At 45.7% G+C, this 22,344-nt stretch overlaps 1 protein-coding gene across 11 annotated transcripts in view; it reads left to right on the forward strand.

The window, feature by feature from the left end:
* The first annotated feature begins 3,875 nt into the window (after nt 1-3,875).
* The window catches only part of ctnnd1 (catenin (cadherin-associated protein), delta 1), a 53,429-nt gene continuing 34,960 nt past the window's right edge, over nt 3,876-22,344 (forward strand). For 8 of the 11 annotated variants that reach the window (XM_071408011.1, XM_071408012.1, XM_071408016.1 and 5 more), the window contains exons 1-4: nt 3,876-4,253; nt 15,450-15,592; nt 21,635-21,706; nt 21,892-22,017. In XM_071408011.1, the coding sequence (XP_071264112.1) occupies nt 15,455-15,592; nt 21,635-21,706; nt 21,892-22,017 (336 nt within the window). In that variant the 5' untranslated portion in view covers nt 3,876-4,253; nt 15,450-15,454. Of the gene's footprint in view, nt 4,254-15,416; nt 15,593-21,634; nt 21,707-21,891; nt 22,018-22,344 lie in introns of all 11 variants that reach the window. The other 3 variants (XM_071408010.1, XM_071408018.1, XM_071408019.1) reach the window with 3 other exon arrangements.

Genomic DNA, 22,344 nt, shown 5'->3' on the forward strand with positions numbered 1-22,344 from the left:
TAGGTAGGCCTAGACTAGGGTTTGTGTTCTTTAGGTAGGCCTAGACTAGGGTTTGTGTTCTTTAGGTAGGCCTAGACTAGGGTTTGTGTTCTTTAGGTAGGCCTAGACTAGGGTTTGTGTTCTTTAGGTAGGCCTAGACTAGGGTTTGTGTTCTTTAGGTAGGCCTAGACTAGGGTTTGTGTTCTTTAGGTAGGCCTAGACTAGGGTTTGTGTTCTTTAGGTAGGCCTAGACTAGGGTTTGTGTTCTTTAGGTAGGCCTAGACTAGGGTTTGTGTTCTTTAGGTAGGCCTAGACTAGGGTTTGTGTTCTTTAGGTAGGCCTAGACTAGGGTTTGTGTTCTTTAGGTAGGCCTAGACTAGGGTTTGTGTTCTTTAGGTAGGCCTAGACTAGGGTTTGTGTTCTTTAGGTAGGCCTAGACTAGGGTTTGTGTTCTTTAGGTAGGCCTAGACTAGGGTTTTGTGTTCTTTAGGTAGGCCTAGACTAGGGTTTGTGTTCTTTAGGTAGGCCTAGACTAGGGTTTGTGTTCTTTAGGTAGGCCTAGACTAGGGTTTGTGTTCTTTAGGTAGGCCTAGACTAGGGTTTTGTGTTCTTTAGGTAGGCCTAGACTAGGGTTTGTGTTCTTTAGGTAGGCCTAGACTAGGGTTTTGTGTTCTTTAGGTAGGCCTAGACTAGGGTTTGTGTTCTTTAGGTAGGCCTAGACTAGGTTTTTGTGTTCTTTAGGTAGGCCTAGGCTACAATATACAGTAGAAGTCAGAAGTTTACATACACTTAGATTTGAGTCATTAAAACTCGTTTTTCAACCACTCCACAAATTTCTTGTTAACAAACTATAGTTTTGGCAAGTCGGTTAGGACTTCTACTTTGTGCATGACACAAGTCATTTTTCCAACTATTGTTTACAGACAGATTATTTCACTGTATCACAATTCCAGTGGGTCAGAAGTCTACATACACTAAATTGACTGTGTCTTTAAACAGCTTGGAAAATTTCAGAAAATGATGTCATGGCTTTAGAAGCTCCTGATAGGCTAATTGACATAATTTGAGTCAATTGGAGGTGTACCTGTGGATGTATTTCAAGGCCTACCTTCAAACTCAGTCCTTCTTTGGTTGACATCATGTGAAAATCAAAAGAAATCAACCAAGACCTCACAAAAAAATGTATAGACCTCCACAAGTCTGGTTCATCCTTGGGAGCAATTTCCAAATGCCTGAAGGTACCTCGTTCATCTGTACAAACAATAGTACGTAAGTATAAACACCAAGGGACCACCCAGCTGTCATACAGCTCAGGAAGGAGACGCGTTCTGTCTCCTAGAGATGAATGTACTTTGGTGTGAAAAGTGCAAATCAATCCCAGAACAACAGCAAAGGACCCTGTGAAGATGCTTGAGGAAACAGGTACAAAAGTATCTATATCCACAGTCAAACAAGTCCTATATCGACATAACCTGAAAGGCCGCTCAGCAAGGAAGAAGCCACTGCTCCAAAACCGCCATAAAAAAGCCAGACTATGGTTTGCAACTGCACATGGGGACAAAGATCGTACTTTTTAGATACATTTCCTCTGGTCTGATGAAACAAAGATAGAACTGTTTGGCCATAATGACCATCATTATGTTTGGAGGAAAAAGGGGGAGGCTTGCAAGCCGAAGAACACCATCCCAACCGTGAAGCACGGGGGTGGCAGCATCATGTTGTGGGGGTGCTTTGCTGCAGGAGGGACTGGTGCACTTCACAAAATAGATGGTATCATGAAGATGGAAAATTATGTGGATATATTGAAGCAACATCTCAAGACATCAGTCAGGAAGTTAAAACTTGGTCGCAAATGGGTTTTCCAAATGAACAATGACCCCAAGCATACTTCCAAAGTTGTGGCAAAATAGCTTAAGGACAACAAAGTCAAGGTATTGGAGTGGCCATCACAAAGCCCTGACCTCAATCCTATCGAAAATATGTGGGCAGAACTGAAAAAGTGTGTGCGAGCAAGGAGGCCTACAAACCTGACTCAGTTACACCAGCTGTCAGGAGGAATGGGCCAAAATTCACCCAACTTATTGTGGGAAGCTTGTGGAAGGCTACCTGAAACGTTTGACCCAAGTTAAACAATTTAAAGGCAATTCTACCAAATACTAATTGAGTGTATGTAAACTTCTGACCCACTGGGAATGTGATGAAAGAAAAAAAAGCTGAAATAAATCATTCTCTATACTATTATTCTGGCATTTCACATTCTTAAAATAAAGTGGTGATCCTAACTGACCTAAGACAGGGAATTTTTACTAGGATTAAATGTCAGGAATTGGGAAAAACTGAGTTTAAATGTATTTGGCTAAAGTGTGTGTAAACTTCCGACTTCAACTGTACAATAGGCTACTGCTTAATGGACGTGTCAACTACTGATATTACTGTAAATCAGATTCAGTATACCCAATATAGAGTAGGCTACTGCTCTGGAGAGATATTAACCCAATTTATGTCCATTTCATCATTTTGAGGACAACTAGTACGTCATCACTCTATGGATCTTGATGTCAGTGATTTAAGATATGGGTAAATTCCACTCACAGGGCTGTGCTCTGAGCAACTTCCTGTTTTTTCGCTGTCTAAAACTGATCAGAACTTAACGGTGAGAGGCGGAGGTAAAAAACAGGAGGATGCCATATCAGTAAGACTGAAGAAGGGGTCCGTCATATGATAGAAGTGCTGCAAGTTCAGTTCACTCTTCAGTCTGTAGGCTACAGCTCAGTATTTAGACAGTAGACCTGTAGGCTACAGCTCAGTATTTAGACAGTAGACCTGTAGGCTACAGCTCAGTATTTAGACAGTAGGCCTGTAGGCTACAGCTCAGTATTTAGACAGTAGACCTGTAGGCTACAGCTCAGTATTTAGACAGTAGACCTGTAGGCTACAGCTCAGTATTTAGACAGTAGGCATGTAGGCTACAGCTCAGTATTTAGACAGTAGGCCTGTAGGCTACAGCTCAGTATTTAGAGAGTAGACCTGTAGGCTATAGCTCAGTATTTAGACAGTAGGCATGTAGGCTACAGCTCAGTATTTAGACAGTAGACCTGTAGGCTACAGCTCAGTATTTATAGAGTAGGCCTGTAGGCTACAGCTCAGTATTTAGACAGTAGGCATGTAGGCTACAGCTCAGTATTTAGACAGTAGGCCTGTAGGCTACAGCTCAGTATTTAGACAGTAGACGTGTAGGCTACAGCTCAGTATTTAGAGAGTAGGCCTGTAGGCTACAGCTCAGTATTTAGACAGTAGGCATGTAGGCTACAGCTCAGTATTTAGACAGTAGGCCTGTAGGCTACAGCTCAGTATTTAGACAGTAGACGTGTAGTAGAGAAAGAAAGGTGTAGTAGAGAAAATGTATATGATGAAAAAAATGATACGTGATTTTAATTTCATATTTTGGCAACTTTCTCATCAATATTTACTCATAGCTCTTTTCTTGAATTACAGATTTGTACACATGTTGCAGTTTAGTGCTGCTTTGCATAATTAATGTATCCTATATCCCATAACCTGTGTTTTTACGAATTTATTGATGTGTCGCAAATGTCACCCTATTTTGACCAGTGCCCTATAGTGCAGTATGTATGGAAAGTGCACTAAATCAAAAATTGATTGATGTAGAAAATAATTAATGCTTGTGTAAATAATAAATATATATCTGTGTGTTTTTTTGTATCAAATAAACTGTATGTTATCAGTGCATAGTACACCCATTTAACTGATTCAGAAAATAAAACTGATTCGTGTGCATTACATTTTTATCAAATAAACCACCTTAATTTACAAAGCATGCGGGTGTTGGGCAATGCGCAACAAATGGTAATTACGGTAAAGAACCCATCCCCTATCCTGTGTGTGTGTGCTCGTCATCTCGCACTAAGGGAAAATAGGAAAACTGTCGGGAAGGAAGGGGGAAGAGCAGTGAACATACCTATTATCTATTCTAGGTTGGTTCTAAAAGAGTACACAGTCAAGGGGGTCTTAGCTATTCACTTTCAGCGTTAGTTTACCCATGTTTGTGTAATCTAGGTAAAGCTATTTGGTGAATAGGGGAAATTCGACTTCACTACTCGGTCGTGCAGTGGGCTAAGAACGCCCAGAATTGGAATTGCAACGACTTTGCTACCGCAGCAGTTGGAAATCTGAGTGTTTCGATAGGCCTGGATCCCTGTTCAAACAACGTCTGGGGACTTGCATGAAAACAACAAAAGAACCACCCGAAATTGGTAATTCAATACATTGTTTTTCAATCATTTTATTTAAGTGTCTGAACGTATACAAAAAAAGAGTTAACGTTAGATAGTTAGCAAGCGGTCGCTAGCTAACGTTAGCGGTGTTGTAGTTTGGGTAGCTAACGTTAGATGTCTACAGTTAGCGAATTTGTAGCTTAGCTATAATATAGCTACTGTATTCGACTTTGTTTTGCACTCATTGCACTACTGTCCAATAATAGCGACTTGCTTAGTTACCTATTAATAAGCTAACATTAGCATAAAACAATCGTCGTTAGCTCGCTAAGTTAGTTTCTGCTAGCAAACCAGCCAACGAGCTAACGTTTGCTTGAGAGCGAGTGTGACGTTTGTCACCTAACGTTGCCCAACAAGCAATTGAGCTATGTGAAGTTATCAAAATTGTCTACCTAACAAGCATTTTATGGTCTTAAGTTCCATGTATTTCACTGACTCCCGGCAGACAGTAAGTTGGGCATATTGTAGTCGTTAGGTCAAAGCCCTTCGGGAGAGTGAGCTACCAGATACTCCTCGTCACGGACGTTGGCCAGCCCGCTCACGAAATATGAGTCAAAGTCCACGTTAGTCATTTTATCATAGGTCTCTATTACATCACCATCATGTGTAGAGGGAGTTTTTGCTGTCTTTCCCCCCCCCCCCGCATGCTGTTAATGTGTAGCAGTGGTGTAGCGTTAATGACTCTAGTGAGAAGTTGTTCTCGACTAGCCAAGGTAGCTAACTAACGTTACATTGTTTAGGAAGTGTTTGCTCTGTCCTAAGCTTTATCTCCTGTCATATTTGCCAAGTCTTTGTAAGAAATGCATATGGAAAGGATGGGATAAATCGAGATGTAACCTTATGTGGTGAAGGCATGAAACACCTGCAAGGTGTACAAACGACTACTGTAACATTACATGGCGGTGTACAGTAATAATTGTCCAACACCATCCGTGTTTGTGTTTTTTCCTTTTCTGTTATGAAGGCGTGGCTCCCTCTTTCATGTCTTGGATTTCTTTGATATATTCACAATGAGAGCAAGGTGGAAAGGGGGAGGAGAGGAAGAGAATAACCTGTTTTGTGGGTCTTGGCCACGTTTTGGAATAGGATGGGTTTACATAGTCATTTAGCAGACGCTCTTATCCAGTGTCTTACAAGAGCAATCAGGGTAAAGTGCCTTGCTCGAGGGCACATTGACATATTTTTCACCTAGTCGGTTCAGGATTTGGACAAGCAACCTTTCGGTTTCTGGCCCAACACTCCTAACCGCTAGGCTGCCTGCCAATGGGTGGGGTAGAGTCAGGCGTGGTTGTTTCATTTGCGCACTCAAGTTATGTAGAAAGACTTCAGAGTCCAACGGCGATGCCATTGCCACCTTCTCAGTTTACACTGTTTCAATGCAGGGTCTCCACCAGACGTGACCAGGGCCATGCATTGGTTTGTTCTGCTCTTATATTGTATGCTACAGTTCCATGGTTTGTTGCTCCTCACTACCAGTATCTATTGATCAAAAAGAGCACCATACATACACATGTCAAACTATCTTAGCTGTCAGCTGGGGGGTTCCAGCGCAACACAGCCAAATGTTTGACATTTGTCAACATTGACCAGTTGAAATTTGGGAGAAGGAGAGGGAACGAGTTAGTACATGCTCTCTTTTCAGTAGTTGTAATATAAATACCCTCAAATGTCATTTGTGAGATGACTCTGTCGTTGAGTTCATACTAGAAGTTATTTCAAAGTGACTTATTTCAAAGAGTTGTAGCCTAGCAATGTAGTAGCCTAGCTCCAGCACACAGTCAGTGCTTTTTATGCCAGGAGTATCATTTATGAACCTCTGTAATGACAGCATTTCAAGTCACGCTATGGGTGTGGCCCAGACACACGGAAGTCTGCTTTTACTGTATTTGCACCTTCCTAGGTTTGGTGCTACATCTGAGATGTGTTTATATTTGAACTGTTAACTTGGTGTTAAAAAAATAAATACAAAAATTTGCCGGGTGTTTTCAGAGTGAACATGTCCGCCATTTCATTTCCTGGTCACTTTTACTGGTTGTGCATGACTCCACTCTACCTGTATGTAAACAACGGGTGTGGCTATTTCACATTCTCTTCCCTCCATATATTTGATTGAGCATGACATCATACTGCTGTGTATCTGACTCCCTTTTCCCCAGTCAGAGAATTAACATGTCTAACTTGTTACTGTTGGTTGGATCTTGGAAGGTCTGTCTTGCACTGCTCAACGTGCCTCTACTGTGTGTGTCAGAGGCCACCATACTCTGGCCAGTATTTAGTTTGCCTGCGGGGAGTGTTACATAGGCGGAAGTCTAGGAGTGGCACTGGTGGTGTTTGGACTGAGGCCAAGGTTAAAACACACACACCAACTGTCACCAGCCATTCAAATGTGTCTGAGTCAGCAGCAGTAGTACAGGGACCAGACTACAACAAGACTTTACCACATAGCACCAGTACAGGGACCAGACTACAACAATACTTTACCACACAGCACCAGTACAGGGACCAGACTACAACAAGACTTTACCACATAGCACCAGTACAGGGACCAGACTACAACAATACTTTACCACACGACCAGACCACAACAATACTTTACCACACAGCACCAGTACAGGGACCAGACCACAACAATACTTTACCACACAGCACCAGTACAGGGACCAGACCACAACAATGCTTTACCACACAGCAGCCATGACACTCAGTAAAACACTGTGGAATCAAGTGTGTGTGTGGTCCTTGCATATTACTACCCAATCACTATAAAACTATTATTTCCATGTAGTATGGGAACATACTGAGCTTCCACTGACATGAGGCCTGATAACTGCTACTGATTGAGATGACTTTAGTATCTGGAGATTTAACTGGTCACACTGAGACTCTTTTTTTAGAAAATATTTTATATTTTTGATATTTTCTTCAGGTGTGGTTTATTTTTGATATATTTTTTAACCCTTATTTTACCAGGTAAGTTGACTAAGAACACATTCTCCTTTACAGAAACAACCTGGGGAATAGTTACAGGGTAGAGGGATGAATGAGCCAGTCATAAGCTGGGGGTGATAAGGTGACAATATGAGGGCCACATTGGGAATTTAGCCAGGACACCAGGGTTAACACCCTGACTCTTACAATAAGTGCCATGGGATCTTTAGTGACCACAGAGAGTCAAGACACATGTTTAACGTCCCGTCCAAAAGCCTTCACCCTACACAGGGCAATGTCCCCAATCACTGCCCTGGGGAATTGGGATATTTTATTTTAGACCAGAGGAAAGAGTGCCTCCTACTGGCCCTCCAACACCACTTCCAACAGCGTCTTGTCTCCCATCCAGGGACTGACCAGGACTAACCCTGCTTAGCTTCAGGGGCAAGCCAGCTTTGGGATACAGGGTGGTATGCTGCTGGCATTGATCTAGAGCAGTTAGTAGTATTTACCTACAATCCTACATGCATGTGTTGACTGAGAATGCATCGTGCACATTGGCGGGTTAGTTGTGTGTGAGAACTGTGTAGGGTCGGGAGCAGTAAATGGCTTAGCTGTCTAATACCCATGCTATCCCATCAGTGGACACACAGGATTCACCACTGGGCTAACGGCTTTAATAATGGAGGGGCTAACGATGGCCTCCACCAGCACTTAAGGCCTGCGCTGGACTGGACTTGTTAGAAACATCAGCATTATGGTGATGAAGCCTGATGCTCAGAGATCTTCATATATAATAATCCAGCAGCATACCACCCTGCATACCACTGTTGGCTTGCTTCTGAAGCTAAGCAGGGTTGGTCCTGGTCAGTCCCTGGATGGGAGACCAGATGCTGCTGGAAGTGGTGTTGGAGGGCCAGTAGGAGGCACTCTTTCCTCTGGTCTAAAAAATATCCCAATGCCCCAGGGCAGTGATTGGGGACACTGCCCTGTGTAGGGTGCCGTCTTTCGGATGGGACGTTAAACGGGTGTCCTGACTCTCTGAGGTCATTAAAGATCCCATGGCACTTATCGTAAGAGTAGGGGTGTTGACCCCGGTGTCCTGGCTAAATTCCCAATCTGGCCCTCAAACCATCATGGTCACCTAATAATCCCCAGTTTACAATTGGCTCATTCATCCCCCTCCTCTCCCCTGTAACTATTCCCCAGGTCGTTGCTGCAAATGAGAACGTGTTCTCAGTCAACTTACCTGGTAAAATAAAAAAAAATAAAAAATAAAAAAAAATATGCATTAGGCTAGACACTTTATTCTCCTTGAAATGGGAAAGGATTTCCACGGCCTGTAAGTAACGTAATATAACACAGAAACACAACACCACAGTACAGCCATACATGGTGGCAAGCAAATCTTTAGGTTGACTCAGCGTGTTATCTCTGCTGTCTCATTCAACAGCCTTTAGGGTGACTGAGCGTGATATCACTGCTGTCTGTTTCAATAGCTGTCGTGTGTGTCTAAGAACACACTCTACAAAGAACCTAGAATCCTAGCCAACTGATATCACTGGTGTCACCTTCAGTCTTTCAACAGCTGATAGTCTAGGAAGAACCTAGAATCCTAGCCAACTGGTCACCTTCAGTCTCTTTCAACAGCTGATAGAAATATCCTAGAACCCTACCTGGCATGCTGAGTGAGGTCAAAATTACATGCAGCACATTGAGGATGACAGAGCCTCATATTACTGGTGTCTCACCTCCGGTCTCTGAACAGCTGCTGTCTCTGTGTCTCACAACAATTGGTCCTTTGACATATCTGATCAGATCAGCTCTGAAATGATCGGATGTGATTGGTCAAAAGACCAATTAGTGGGAAAAACATCAGAATTGGTCTGCCTGTCTGAACGCAGCCCTAGAATCCTAGAAATCTGGCACATGATTTTAGGGGCATGGCCATTTGGCTTCAAAAGGTGTTCAGTCTGCCAGGGCACTAAGGCCATCTGCCAGGGCAGTGTTTAAAAAAAAAAAAAGAAACTCAGTCGGGCTTTCAACTTACTCTTAAAAGTTGTAATAGTAGAATGCACGAGGTGAAATTTCGATATTGGGTAGTACATCATCAGGTATCCTCTTGTCTTGTCATGTCAGTCATTGCATACCTCAGAGCTATTCATAACTAGTTCATGTCATCTGTTTTTTAGCACAGATTTTGAGTCACTCAAATATCACATGAATAGACATTAGACATGGCAAAATGTATAGAATTGCAAGAAAATGAGCTATATAAGTAATTTTTTCTTTCTCTGCACCCAAAATGCGAATAATTGCAGAAAATAAGCTTTAAACCAGCAACATTTTCTCCTCCAACAAGCGGGGTGCAAATAGTTTGTGTCATTAACATTAAATTCTCTGGCAACAGCTCTGATGGACAATCCTGCAGTTAGCATGCCAATTGCACACTCCCTCAAAACCTGAGACATCTGTGGCATTGTGTTGTGACAAAACTGCACATTTTAGTGGCCTTTTAGTGTCCCCAGCACAAGGTGCACCTGTGTAATGATCATGCTGTTTAATCAGCTTCTTGATATGCCACACCTGTCAGGTGGATGGATTATTTTGGCCAAGGAGAAATGTTCACTAACAGGGATGTACATTTATTTTGAGAAATAAGCTTTTTGTGCCGATGGTCACTCTGACAGAGCTCCAGAGTTCCTCTGTGGAGATGGGAGAACCTTCCAGAAGGACAATCATCTCTGCAGCCAAAGACACAATCTTTTTAACAACCAATGCTAATTGTTGCATCTTTAGATCTTCCCTCTTTCTGAGTTTTTAAAGGATATTTTCATTTCTGTCATATGAAACTATTCGGTGTGCTTTGGAGAATGGTGTTTTCCCGCTAATTGGAATTTGGAACGTATCATGTGAGTAAATAGCCTAATAAGTTATCTGTTTGGGATATTTATTTCTTGCACAGAATGACAATCTGGCCAATAGAATAGGTCAACTTTTGGACTATGGGGGATAGTAAATTGACAGGCTAGTGCTTTTGCTGTTCGTTACTCATCTTGATGTCTGATGAAAAGTGAATGTGGACAGTTCTTCTAACATCCTCAGAATTGGAGAAGAAGGAGGAACACCGTAGCATCCCTGATGGATCCTTCTTCACTCCTAGTCTACTTCAGAGCTGAGATGCCTGTGACAAGGACCCGGTCACGAGACTGGCGTTGGCTAATAACAATTGAGATATCTGAGAGAGTCATGTGAGTGAGAGGTGCTTTGGAGCACGGCGGTTGGCAGCCGGGAGAAGGGAATTATAATGATTATATTCAGCCCAAGGGCACAACGGACACTGGCTGCAAGGCATGGATTTTCGGGGGCGTTGCGGCCACACAAGGGGGTCGTCGATGCCGCTGGGAAATTTGAGGCCTGTATGTGTTACAAGGCTACCCATCCCATCTGAAGTGTTTTGTCCCTGTCAGTGTAAACCCATGAGCCCAATTTAAATGCATTAGCCTGCTTTAGACGTACCTTGAACATATGTTTGCTGATAAATGAGGCCAACTTTTATCATTCTTTCTAGTTCTTATATTTCTTATTTTTTGGATTAGTGTGTATTGTTTTGTGTTCTGTATTATTGCACTGTTGGTTCTAGAAACATAAGCATTTCGCTGCACCCGCGATAACATCAGCAAAATATGTGTACGTGACTAATGACATTTGATTTGAGATATGAAATCATTAGAGGAATGGAAAGAAAGTCCCCTTGCCCTTGCAACCACTCCAGGGCTGAGGAGGAGAGAGAGGTAGAGAGGGACCGATGAGTGGATAAATGAAAAAGTAAAGGATTAGCCACAAAGACAACCTGAACAGCTGAGGCAGGATGTGACATGCCAGAACTCCCATTGGAATGTGTGACGGAGGTGTGTGTGTGAGAGGGGGGGAGACAGTGTGTGAGAGAGAGAGGAGGGGAGACAGTGTGCGAGAGAGAGAGAGAGAGAGGGGGGGGGGAGACACTGTGTGTGTGAAGCGGAAAGAGAAGGGCTGGGTAAAGAGATTAAACAAGTTCACTGAAACTTGATGTTCTGTTTTTAGTTTTCAAGGATAAAGCTCATGTCACCATGACCAGATACCAGACCTACTGTAATACACGTCTCTTTGTTCATCCACTCACCACAGACAGCTGCAGACTGGGTGGGGGGTTGCTACTGTACACTAATGAATACTGTCAGTGGCTGACTGGAGACAGGATTCAAGGGTGAAAATGATTTGGATGGCTGGTCCTCCGGTATGACTAGAGCTCAACAAGGATCTGATTCCATGTAGGCTGATGTGGGTCTGAATCGGTTATGTTTTGAACTAGGTATGTGAACGGTTATTCAAATATCCAAACAGACGTTAGGATTGAAATACTTTTGTGAGTATGACATTTTGTGAATTCTTTCTGTGGTGGGGGGGCTATTTTAACATGGGGAAAAAACCTTTTTCTAAATTACATTTTAATATCCATGTGACATTGTTACATACAAGAATATACCATGACATTTCAAATTCTTAGTTGAATAAAACACTTTTTTTCCCAATGTAGGTTAGTTTTTATGACGCCACAGACTGGTAGTCGACCGGTAGCCTTCACTGTGTAGCTTGTTGTTTATGTTGGCCAATCAAAGAGGCTCAATGTGGAGCGAGGGTTCACTAATGCAACACTAGATGGAATAACATTACCCAATTAAAAGTTAGCCAAATGAGAGGGAGAAAGCTAGAACCAACAGGTAGGCTGCTGTTTTATGTGGGGTTTGGGGTGGAAGTGCAGCATGTGGCCGCAGCATTAGCCTAGCTATCTACACTGAGTGTACCAAACATTAAGAACACCTCTTACCATGACAAACTGACCAGGTCAATCCAGGTGACAGTCATGATCCCCTTATTGATGTCACTTGTTAAATCCCATACAATCAGTGTAGATGAAGGGGAGGAGACAGGTTAAAGAAGCCTTGAGACATGAGTGCCACTCAGAGGGTGAATGGACAAGACAAAATATTTATGTGCCTTTTGAACGAGGGGGTGCGCAACTCAATATTATAAGGTGTTCCTAATGTTTTGTACAGCCAGTGTAAAGCTGGCTCTTCTCTAGGCTACTCTATCCAAGACAGGGACTTCTATGATGATGAAGAACATTGTGACTGCTACCAGATAGCTAGTCTTGGCTGTAGCTGAGTTGCCTTGGTGTCTCTCCTCTTCCTCCGTCTGCTCGCTCCCTTCTCATACGTTACTAACCGGCCCATCCGCAGCAATAGAGTCTCTCCTCTTCCTCCGTCTGCTCGCTCCCTTCTCATATGTTACTAACCGGCCCATCCGCAGCAGCAGCAATAGAGTGCCAGCCTATCTCCCTCGTGCAGAGGAGCTCAGGTTAAAAACGTATGTTTAAAAAAAACATGTATTTTGAATATCGGGATATCTGACAAAGATTCATGATACTATTTGAGTAGTGAAATTATTTCAGACCCTCATTCCTATTTTTTACAGATTTTCCCAAGACTTGACCAGGAGGTTAATCTCTGTGGGTTTATGGTTGGTCCAGTTAGGCCAAGTGTTCTGTCCTGAATCATCTAGCTACGTTTGGCTCCTCGACAACCTAACATTTTGATTAAAGGTCCAATGCGGCTGTTTTTCTCAATATTAAATAATTTGTGGGTAACAATTAAGTACCTTGCTGTGATTGTTTTCAATTCAAATGGTCAAACAGAAACAAAAATAGCTTGTTAGCAAAGAGTCATTTCTCAAGCAAGAATGTATCTAGGGCTGTCTGGGAGTGGGGAGGGGGAAACTCAGAACTAGCTCTTATTGGCAGAGGTTTTTTTATTGGTCTATTAACAAACTCCATCCCAGCAAAACAGGCTGAAATTCCAGGCAGTCTTTTCTAACAGCTCTTACACTAAAAGGGCATTATGATTTTCACAGTATTATTTCAACCTCCATAGTGTGAATATAAAACACAGTAAAATCATGTTTCTCACTGCACTGTGTCTTTAAAGGTCTGTTCCGTCTTTTACTGTCGTTCTAGTTTCTGGTTCTGTTTTGGGCTCAGCCAGGAGCTGATGGGTGTAAACTCTGGGCCCAGAAATAGACTTCTAGAACCCGTGGTGCTCTCTCTCGCTCTGACTCTCATTCTCTCCTCTCTTTATCTCGCTCTCACCTGCCTCTGTGGAAGACGAGAGGTGCTAACGAGCACCACCTGCCACAGCCCTTCCCTAAGAACATGTGATTCTCACCCCCAGTCATCACACTCCTATTGTAACTCGACATATTTCCTTCTGCTTCTCCCTCTTCCTCTTCTCTTTCCTGTATCTCCTCAACCTCCCTCCTATCCTCCTTCTCGTCCTCTCCTCCCCTCTCTCTCTCGTGCTGTTCATCTCTAAGTGTGGAGGTGATTAGCATCCTGGCGCCCTGCTGCTTCTCTGTACAGCATCACTGTAATGTGTGTTTGTGGGTTAACTGTATCTCTGTCTGTGTCTCTCTGTGTATGTGTGTGAATATAACGGAGTATGGAATGTGGTTTAAAAACGCTTTATTCTGTGTGTGTCAGGTTAACTCTGTCCTTCCTCTTTGTGTGGTGCAGGTGATTTAACCCTGTCCTCTACTCGGTGTGGTGCTAGGATGTTTAACCCTGTCCTGTCTACTCAGTGTGGTGCTAAGATGTTTAACCCTGTCCTGTCCTCTCTACTCCGTGTGATGCTAGGTGGTTGAACCCTGTCCTGTCCTCTACTCGGTGTAGTGCTAGGATGTTTAACCCTGTCCTGTCCTCTACTCGGTGTGGTGCTAGGATGTTGAACCCTGTCCTGTCCTCTACTCGGTGTGGTGCTAGGATGTTTAACCCTGTCCTGTCTACTCAGTGTGGTGCTAGGATGTTTAACCCTGTCCTGTCCTCTCTACTCAGTGTGGTGCTAGGTGGTTGAACATTTAACATTTAAGTCATTTAGCAGACGCTCTTATCCAGAGCGACTTACAAATTGGTGCAACCCTGTCCTGTCTTCTCTACTCAGTGTGGTGCTAGGATGTTTAACCCTGTCCTGTCCTCTACTCAGTGTGGTGCTAGGATGTTTAACCCTGTCCTGTCCTCTACTCAGTGTGGTGCTAGGATGTTTAACCCTGTCCTCTCTACTCAGTGTGGTGCTAGGATGTTTAACCCTGTCCTGTCCTCTACTCAGTGTGGTGCTAGGATGTTTAACCCTGTCCTGTCCTCTACTCAGTGTGGTGCTAGGATGTTTAACCCTGTCCTGTCCTCTACTCAGTGTGGTGCTAGGATGTTTAACCCTGTCCTGTCCTCTACTCCGTGTGGTGCTAGGATGTTTAACCCTGTCCTGTCCTCTACTCAGTGTGGTGCTAGGATGTTTAACCCTGTCCTGTCCTCTACTCAGTGTGGTGCTAGGATGTTTAACCCTGTCCTGTCCTCTACTCAGTGTGGTGCTAGGATGTTTAACCCTGTCCTGTCCTCTACTCCGTGTGGTGCTAGGATGTTTAACCCTGTCCTGTCCTCTACTCAGTGTGGTGCTAGGATGTTTAACCCTGTCCTGTCCTCTACTCAGTGTGGTGCTAGGATGTTTAACCCTGTCCTGTCCTCTACTCAGTGTGGTGCTAGGATGTTTAACCCTGTCCTGTCCTCTACTCCGTGTGGTGCTAGGATGTTTAACCCTGTCCTGTCCTCTACTCCGTGTGGTGCTAGGATGTTTAACCCTGTCCTGTCCTCTACTCAGTGTGGTGCTAGGATGTTTAACCCTGTCCTGTCCTCTACTCCGTGTGGTGCTAGGATGTTTAACCCTGTCCTGTCCTCTACTCCGTGTGGTGCTAGGATGTTTAACCCTGTCCTGTCCTCTCTACTCAGTGTGGTGCTAGGTGGTTGAACCCTGTCCTGTCTCTCTACTCAGTGTGGTGCTAGGTGGTTTAACCCTGTCCTGTCCTCTACTCAGTGTGGTGCTAGGTGGTTGAACCCTGTCCTGTCTACTCAGTGTGGTGCTAGGATGTTTAACCCTGTCCTGTCTACTCAGTGTGGTGCTAGGATGTTTAACCCTGTCCTGTCCTCTACTCAGTGTGGTGCTAGGATGTTTAACCCTGTCCTGTCCTCTACTCCGTGTGGTGCTAGGATGTTTAACCCTGTCCTGTCCTCTACTCAGTGTGGTGCTAGGTGGTTGAACCCTGTCCTGTCCTCTCTACTCAGTGTGGTGCTAGGTGGTTGAACCCTGTCCTGTCCTCTCTACTCAGTGTGAATGGAGCAGTGTGAGAGTGCAGCCTCTCTCCTGGCCTCCGTGCGGGAGCAGGAGCGTCAGTTTGAGCGTCTGACTCGCGCTCTGGAGGAGGAGAGGAGGTGCGGAGGCACCCTCCCACGCCCTCCCCCCAATCTACAGGTAAAGCCCTCGCCCCCATGGGATCATCCATCACCCCCATAGTATTCATGGGATCATCCATCACCCCCATAGTATTCATGGGATCATCCATCACCCCCATAGCCATCATGGTATCACACATTCCATCACTTCGTCCTACCTTGTTTCATCACGTTTAACCGTCCTTGTAACTATCCATGCCGTCGCCTCCATAGCTGCCGTTGGGGTTGCAACATTCCGATATCTTCCAGGAGGGAATAAGCAGGAAATTGGAGGATTTCCGGAAAACCTGTGAATTTTGCAATCCTGGCCCCCATGGTGTCACCCATTGCCTCACCCCAAACGGCTTACCGTCGTCCTGTCTCGTTCCATCATTGGTCAACCCTTCCTGTAGCCATCATTGGTCCGCCCTATCATGACCGTCCGCTTCCATCCCTAATGCTGTCAGTCTGGCCTCTGTCCCAGGCCATGGTGGAAACAGCCTTGTGTCTAACTCCCCCCAGGTCATCTCTGGGGATGTTCATGCCATGTGAAGGTAGCCTGGTCCCAGCCTTGTGTCTAACTCCCCCCAGGTCATCTCTGGGGATGTTCATGCCATGTGAAGGTAGCCTGGTCCCAGCCTTGTGTCTAACTCCCCCCAGGTCATCTCTGGGGATGTGCATGCCATGTGAAGGTAGCCTGGTCCCAGCCTTGTGTCCAACTCCCCCCAGGTCATCTCTGGGGATGTTCATGCCATGTGAAGGTAGCCTGGTCCCAGCCTTGTGTCCAACTCCCCCCAGGTCATCTCTGGGGATGTGCATGGCATGTGAAGGTAGCCTGGTCCCAGCCTTGTGTCTAACTCCCCCCAGGTCATCTCTGGGGATGTTCATGCCATGTGAAGGTAGCCTGGTCCCAGCCTTGTGTCTAACTCCCCCCAGGTCATCTCTGGGGATGTGCATGCCATGTGAAGGTAGCCTGGTCCCAGCCTTGTGTCTAACTCCCCCCAGGTCATCTCTGGGGATGTGCATGCCATGTGAAGGTAGCCTGGTCCCAGCCTTGTGTCTAACTCCCCCCAGGTCATCTCTGGGGATGTGCATGCCATGTGAAGGTAGCCTGGTCCCACCTCTGGTTGTTTTTGCAGTTACGCATTGCAGCAGACTTGTGGTACAATTGTTTTTGTGGCAGTTCGGTGTTGCATGTGAAATTCTCATATAGGCTAGAGAGAAATGTCATATTATAAACCTGGCTAGAAGACATTCCTAAGGCTCATGTGTGATAAAACATTACGGTATATCGTATTTTCAGTGTTAATGATCCCAGTCCATGGCTGATCCTGTGGTCAGAATATTACAGATCGTTCAGATAGTAGAATTGCAGTATTTAGTTTGAGAATGTTAGCTGTTAGCTAAATGCTAACGTGTAAAAATGAAAATAAACCAATGGCAAAGACAGGCAAATCCAGCTCAACGTTATACAAGCACCGCTAGTAGCTACTGAATGTCATTGTTGGTGCTATTCTGAAGGAAGAGCTGCATGTGTACACTGAGCAGAAGGGAAAACAGTGGAGGGAAATACACTTTATTTTTTACAAATAGTATACCGCTGCACGTTGATTCATAACCGGTTGGGTTTTGTCCAATCCCTGGTCTAGGTTACTGTTTACCATGTCCACTTCCTGCTTAGTGTCTGACTGTGTCAGGCTTCCCTATCTGGACGTAGTGACCACATAGCTTTAGATTACTTGTCAACGCACACTGTCTGGTAAGAAAACACACTGAGGTGTGTCATTTTACCACCTCAGGCATTTGATTAACACACCACACGTAAAACACGTAGTCTCGTCTCTCAGGGTTGGTCTGGTCAGTCAGTGTTGTATCTCTGGAGAACAGACAGGGTTGGAATGTGCCTGGTCTTCACCCTGTTTACAAATCTCACACACACACACACACACACACACACACACACACACACATTGAGAACCCCACTGAGACAGACACACACACAGCCAACTGACAACCCACTGACAGGTTCTCACACGCCCTGCTCTCTCTGAGGCTCTTTCTGTCTTGCTGGCTGCAGTGTTGCTCTGAACCGGTCTCTCATCCTCCTCCATGACTCACCCATTCTGTCCATCCATTCATCTTTTTTTCATTCGCTTCATCAATTGTTGGATTGTTTGTCTACTCTGTACTTACTGTATTTCTGCTTAAATGTCTGGGGTTGACAGAATGGGATAGTGGTGTTGCCTGTTGTTGACTGAATGGGATAGTGGTGTTGTCTGTTGTTGACTGAATGGGCTAGTGGTGTTGACTGAATGGGCTAGTGGTGTTGACTGTTGTTGACTGAATGGGATAGTGGTGTTGTCTGGGGTTGACTGAATGGGATAGTGGTGTTGCCTGTTGTTGACTGAATGGGATAGTGGTGTTGCCTGTTGTTGACTGAATGGGCTAGTGGTGTTGACTGAATGGGATAGTGGTGTTGTCTGGGGTTGACTGAATGGGATAGTGGTGTTGTCTGGGGTTGACTGAATGGGGTAGTGGTGTTGCTTGGGTTGACTGAATGGGATAGTGGTGTTGCCTGTTGTCTGGGGTTGACTGAATGGGATAGTGGTGTTGACTGGGTTGACTGAATGGGATAGTGGTGTTGCCTGTTGACTGAATGGGATAGTGGTGTTGTCTGGGGTTGACTGAATGGGATAGTGGTGTTGTCTGGGGTTGACTGAATGGGATAGTGGTGTTGTCTGGGGTTGACTGAATGGGGTAGTGGTGTTGCTTGGGTTGACTGAATGGGATAGTGGTGTTGCCTGTTGTCTGGGGTTGACTGAATGGGATAGTGGTGTTGCCTGTTGTCTGGGGTTGACTGAATGGGATAGTGGTGTTGCCTGGGGTTGACTGAATGGGATAGTGGTGTTGCTTGGGTTGACTGAATGGGATAGTGGTGTTGCCTGTTGTCTGGGGTTGACTGAATGGGATAGTGGTGTTGACTGGGTTGACTGAATGGGATAGTGGTGTTGCCTGTTGTCTGGGGTTGACTGAATTGGATAGTGGTGTTGTCTGGGGTTGACTGAATGGGATAGTGGTGTTGTCTGGGGTTGACTGAATGGGATAGTGGTGTTGACTGAATGGGATAGTGGTGTTGTCTGGGGTTGACTGAATGGGGTAGTGGTGTTGCTTGGGTTGACTGAATGGGATAGTGGTGTTGCCTGTTGTCTGGGGTTGACTGAATGGGATAGTGGTGTTGCCTGTTTGAGGTTGACTGCATGGGATAGTGGTGTTGTCTGGGGTTGACTGAATGGGATAGTGGTGTTGTCTGGGGTTGACTGAATGGGATAGTGGTGTTGTCTGGGGTTGACTGAATGGGATAGTGGTGTTGTCTGGGGTTGACTGAATGGGATAGTGGTGTTGTCTGGGGTTGACTGAATGGGATAGTGGTGTTGTCTGGGGTTGACTGAATGGGATAGTGGTGTTGCCTGTTGTCTGGGGTTGACTGAATGGGATAGTGGTGTTGCCTGTTGTCTGGGGTTGACTGAATGGGATAGTGGTGTTGCCTGTTGTCTGGGGTTGACTGAATGGGATAGTGGTGTTGCCTGTTGTCTGGGGTTGACTGACTGGAATATTGGTGTTGTCTGGGGTTGACTGAGTGGGATAGTGGTGTTGTCTGGGGTTGACTGAATGGGATAGTGGTGTTGCCTGTTGTCTGGGGTTGACTGATGGGATAGTGGTGTTGTCTGGGTTGACTGAATGGGATAGTGGTGTTGTCTGGGGTTGACTGAATGGGATAGTGGTGTTGTCTGGGGTTGACTGAATGGGATAGTGGTGTTGTCTGGGGTTGACTGAATGGGATAGTGGTGTTGTCTGGGGTTGACTGAATGGGATAGTGGTGTTGTCTGGGGTTGACTGAATGGGATAGTGGTGTTGTCTGGGGTTGACTGAATGGGATAGTGGTGTTGCCTGGGGTTGACTGAATGGGGTAGTGGTGTTGCTTGGGTTGACTGAATGGGATAGTGGTGTTGCCTGTTGTCTGGGGTTGACTGAATGGGATAGTGGTGTTGCCTGTTGTCTGGGGTTGACTGAATGGGATAGTGGTGTTGCCTGTTGTCTGGGGTTGACTGAATGGGATAGTGGTGTTGCCTGTTGTCTGGGGTTGACTGACTGGAATATTGGTGTTGTCTGGGGTTGACTGAGTGGGATAGTGGTGTTGTCTGGGGTTGACTGAATGGGATAGTGGTGTTGCCTGTTGTCTGGGGTTGACTGATGGGATAGTGGTGTTGTCTGGGTTGACTGAATGGGATAGTGGTGTTGTCTGGGGTTGACTGAATGGGATAGTGGTGTTGTCTGGGGTTGACTGAATGGGATAGTGGTGTTGTCTGGGGTTGACTGAATGGGATAGTGGTGTTGTCTGGGGTTGACTGAATGGGATAGTGGTGTTGTCTGGGGTTGACTGAATGGGATAGTGGTGTTGTCTGGGGTTGACTGAATGGGATAGTGGTGTTGCCTGGGGTTGACTGAATGGGGTAGTGGTGTTGCTTGGGTTGACTGAATGGGATAGTGGTGTTGCCTGTTGTCTGGGGTTGACTGAATGGGATAGTGGTGTTGACTGGGTTGACTGAATGGGATAGTGGTGTTGCCTGTTGTCTGGGGTTGACTGAATTGGATAGTGGTGTTGTCTGGGGTTGACTGAATGGGATAGTGGTGTTGTCTGGGGTTGACTGAATGGGATAGTGGTGTTGACTGAATGGGATAGTGGTGTTGTCTGGGGTTGCCTGAATGGGGTAGTGGTGTTGCTTGGGTTGACTGAATGGGATAGTGGTGTTGTCTGGGGTTGACTGAATGGGATAGTGGTGTTGTCTGGGGTTGACTGAATGGGATAGTGGTGTTGTCTGGGGTTGACTGAATGGGATAGTGGTGTTGTCTGGGGTTGACTGAATGGGATAGTGGTGTTGCCTGGGGTTGACTGAATGGGGTAGTGGTGTTGCTTGGGTTGACTGAATGGGATAGTGGTGTTGCCTGTTGTCTGGGGTTGACTGAATGGGATAGTGGTGTTGACTGGGTTGACTGAATGGGATAGTGGTGTTGCCTGTTGTCTGGGGTTGACTGAATTGGATAGTGGTGTTGTCTGGGGTTGACTGAATGGGATAGTGGTGTTGTCTGGGGTTGACTGAATGGGATAGTGGTGTTGACTGAATGGGATAGTGGTGTTGTCTGGGGTTGACTGAATGGGATAGTGGTGTTGCCTGTTGTCTGGGGTTGACTGAATGGGATAGTGGTGTTGCCTGTTTGAGGTTGACTGCATGGGATAGTGGTGTTGTCTGGGGTTGACTGAATGGGATAGTGGTGTTGTCTGGGGTTGACTGAATGGGATAGTGGTGTTGTCTGGGGTTGACTGAATGGGATAGTGGTGTTGTCTGGGGTTGACTGAATGGGATAGTGGTGTTGTCTGGGGTTGACTGAATGGGATAGTGGTGTTGTCTGTTGTCTGGGGTTGACTGAATGGGATAGTGGTGTTGCCTGTTGTCTGGGGTTGACTGAATGGGATAGTGGTGTTGCCTGTTGTCTGGGGTTGACTGAATGGGATAGTGGTGTTGCCTGTTGTCTGGGGTTGACTGACTGGAATAGTGGTGTTGTCTGTTGTCTGGGGTTGACTGAGTGGGATAGTGGTGTTGTCTGGGGTTGACTGAATGGGATAGTGGTGTTGCCTGTTGTCTGGGGTTGACTGAATGGGATAGTGGTGTTGTCTGGGTTGACTGAATGGGATAGTGGTGTTGTCTGGGGTTGACTGAATGGGATAGTGGTGTTGTCTGGGGTTGACTGAATGGGATAGTGGTGTTGTCTGGGGTTGACTGAATGGGATAGTGGTGTTGTCTGGGGTTGACTGAATGGATAGTGGTGTTGTCTGGGGTTGACAGAATGGATAGTGGTGGAGCCTGGGGCTCTGATGTCATGACATTCTCTCTGTGTCCTGCGTTAACCTGCTCCTCTGAATGTTTGGAATACCTCTGCTCCTCCTGGCCCTGCGGTTGACACACACACACACACTCTCTGTCCACTTGTGTAAACAACTCCTGTCTTCCCCTCCGCTCTACAGAATGGGCGTGTTTCTTGTGATGCGGACATAGAGAGGCTCACACTGAACGAGGGATACGTCAACGGGACACATGTAAGCTGTGTGTGTGTGTACCGGAATATGTCTTCCTCTTTGTCAGTTGTGTGACTGTCTTTATGTATCTGTGTGTGTGTGTGATGTGTTCACCTGTGTTAATTAAGTTCGCTAGTGTGGATTTGTGTGTGTGTGTGTGTGTGATAAATTGTGTGTGTGTAACGGGGTCTGTCTCCGTTCTTCAGTACAGGATGGAGCCTGGTCAAGTTGTCCAGGAGACGGTTACCGTGGAGGAGGACCCTCACGAGGTGCCCCCCGTCATCTCCGTGGAAACCAGCGAAGATGGCACCACGCGCCGCACAGAAACTACGGTACTACCTTTACTAAAAACACACACACACACACACACACACACACACACACAGTTGACACTTGAGGATTGTGAATGACATTAGCTAATTGACTGACTTTTTCTGCCTCCACACCCCTTACTTTCTCTCACTTATCTTTTTCTCCCCTCCTTTTCCTCTCCAACCTCTCTACCCCTCCCCTGACTCATGTCGTCTCCATGTCTGACACTAACCTCTCTCCCCTGACTCGTACTGTCATCTCCATGTCTGACACTAACCTCTCTCCCCTGACTCGTACTGTCATCTCCTCCGCGTCTGACACTAACCTCTCCCCTGACTCATACTGTC

This window comes from Salvelinus alpinus, chromosome 6 (genome assembly GCF_045679555.1).
Source record: "Salvelinus alpinus chromosome 6, SLU_Salpinus.1, whole genome shotgun sequence".
In the NCBI taxonomy this organism is placed as follows: domain Eukaryota; kingdom Metazoa; phylum Chordata; class Actinopteri; order Salmoniformes; family Salmonidae; genus Salvelinus; species Salvelinus alpinus.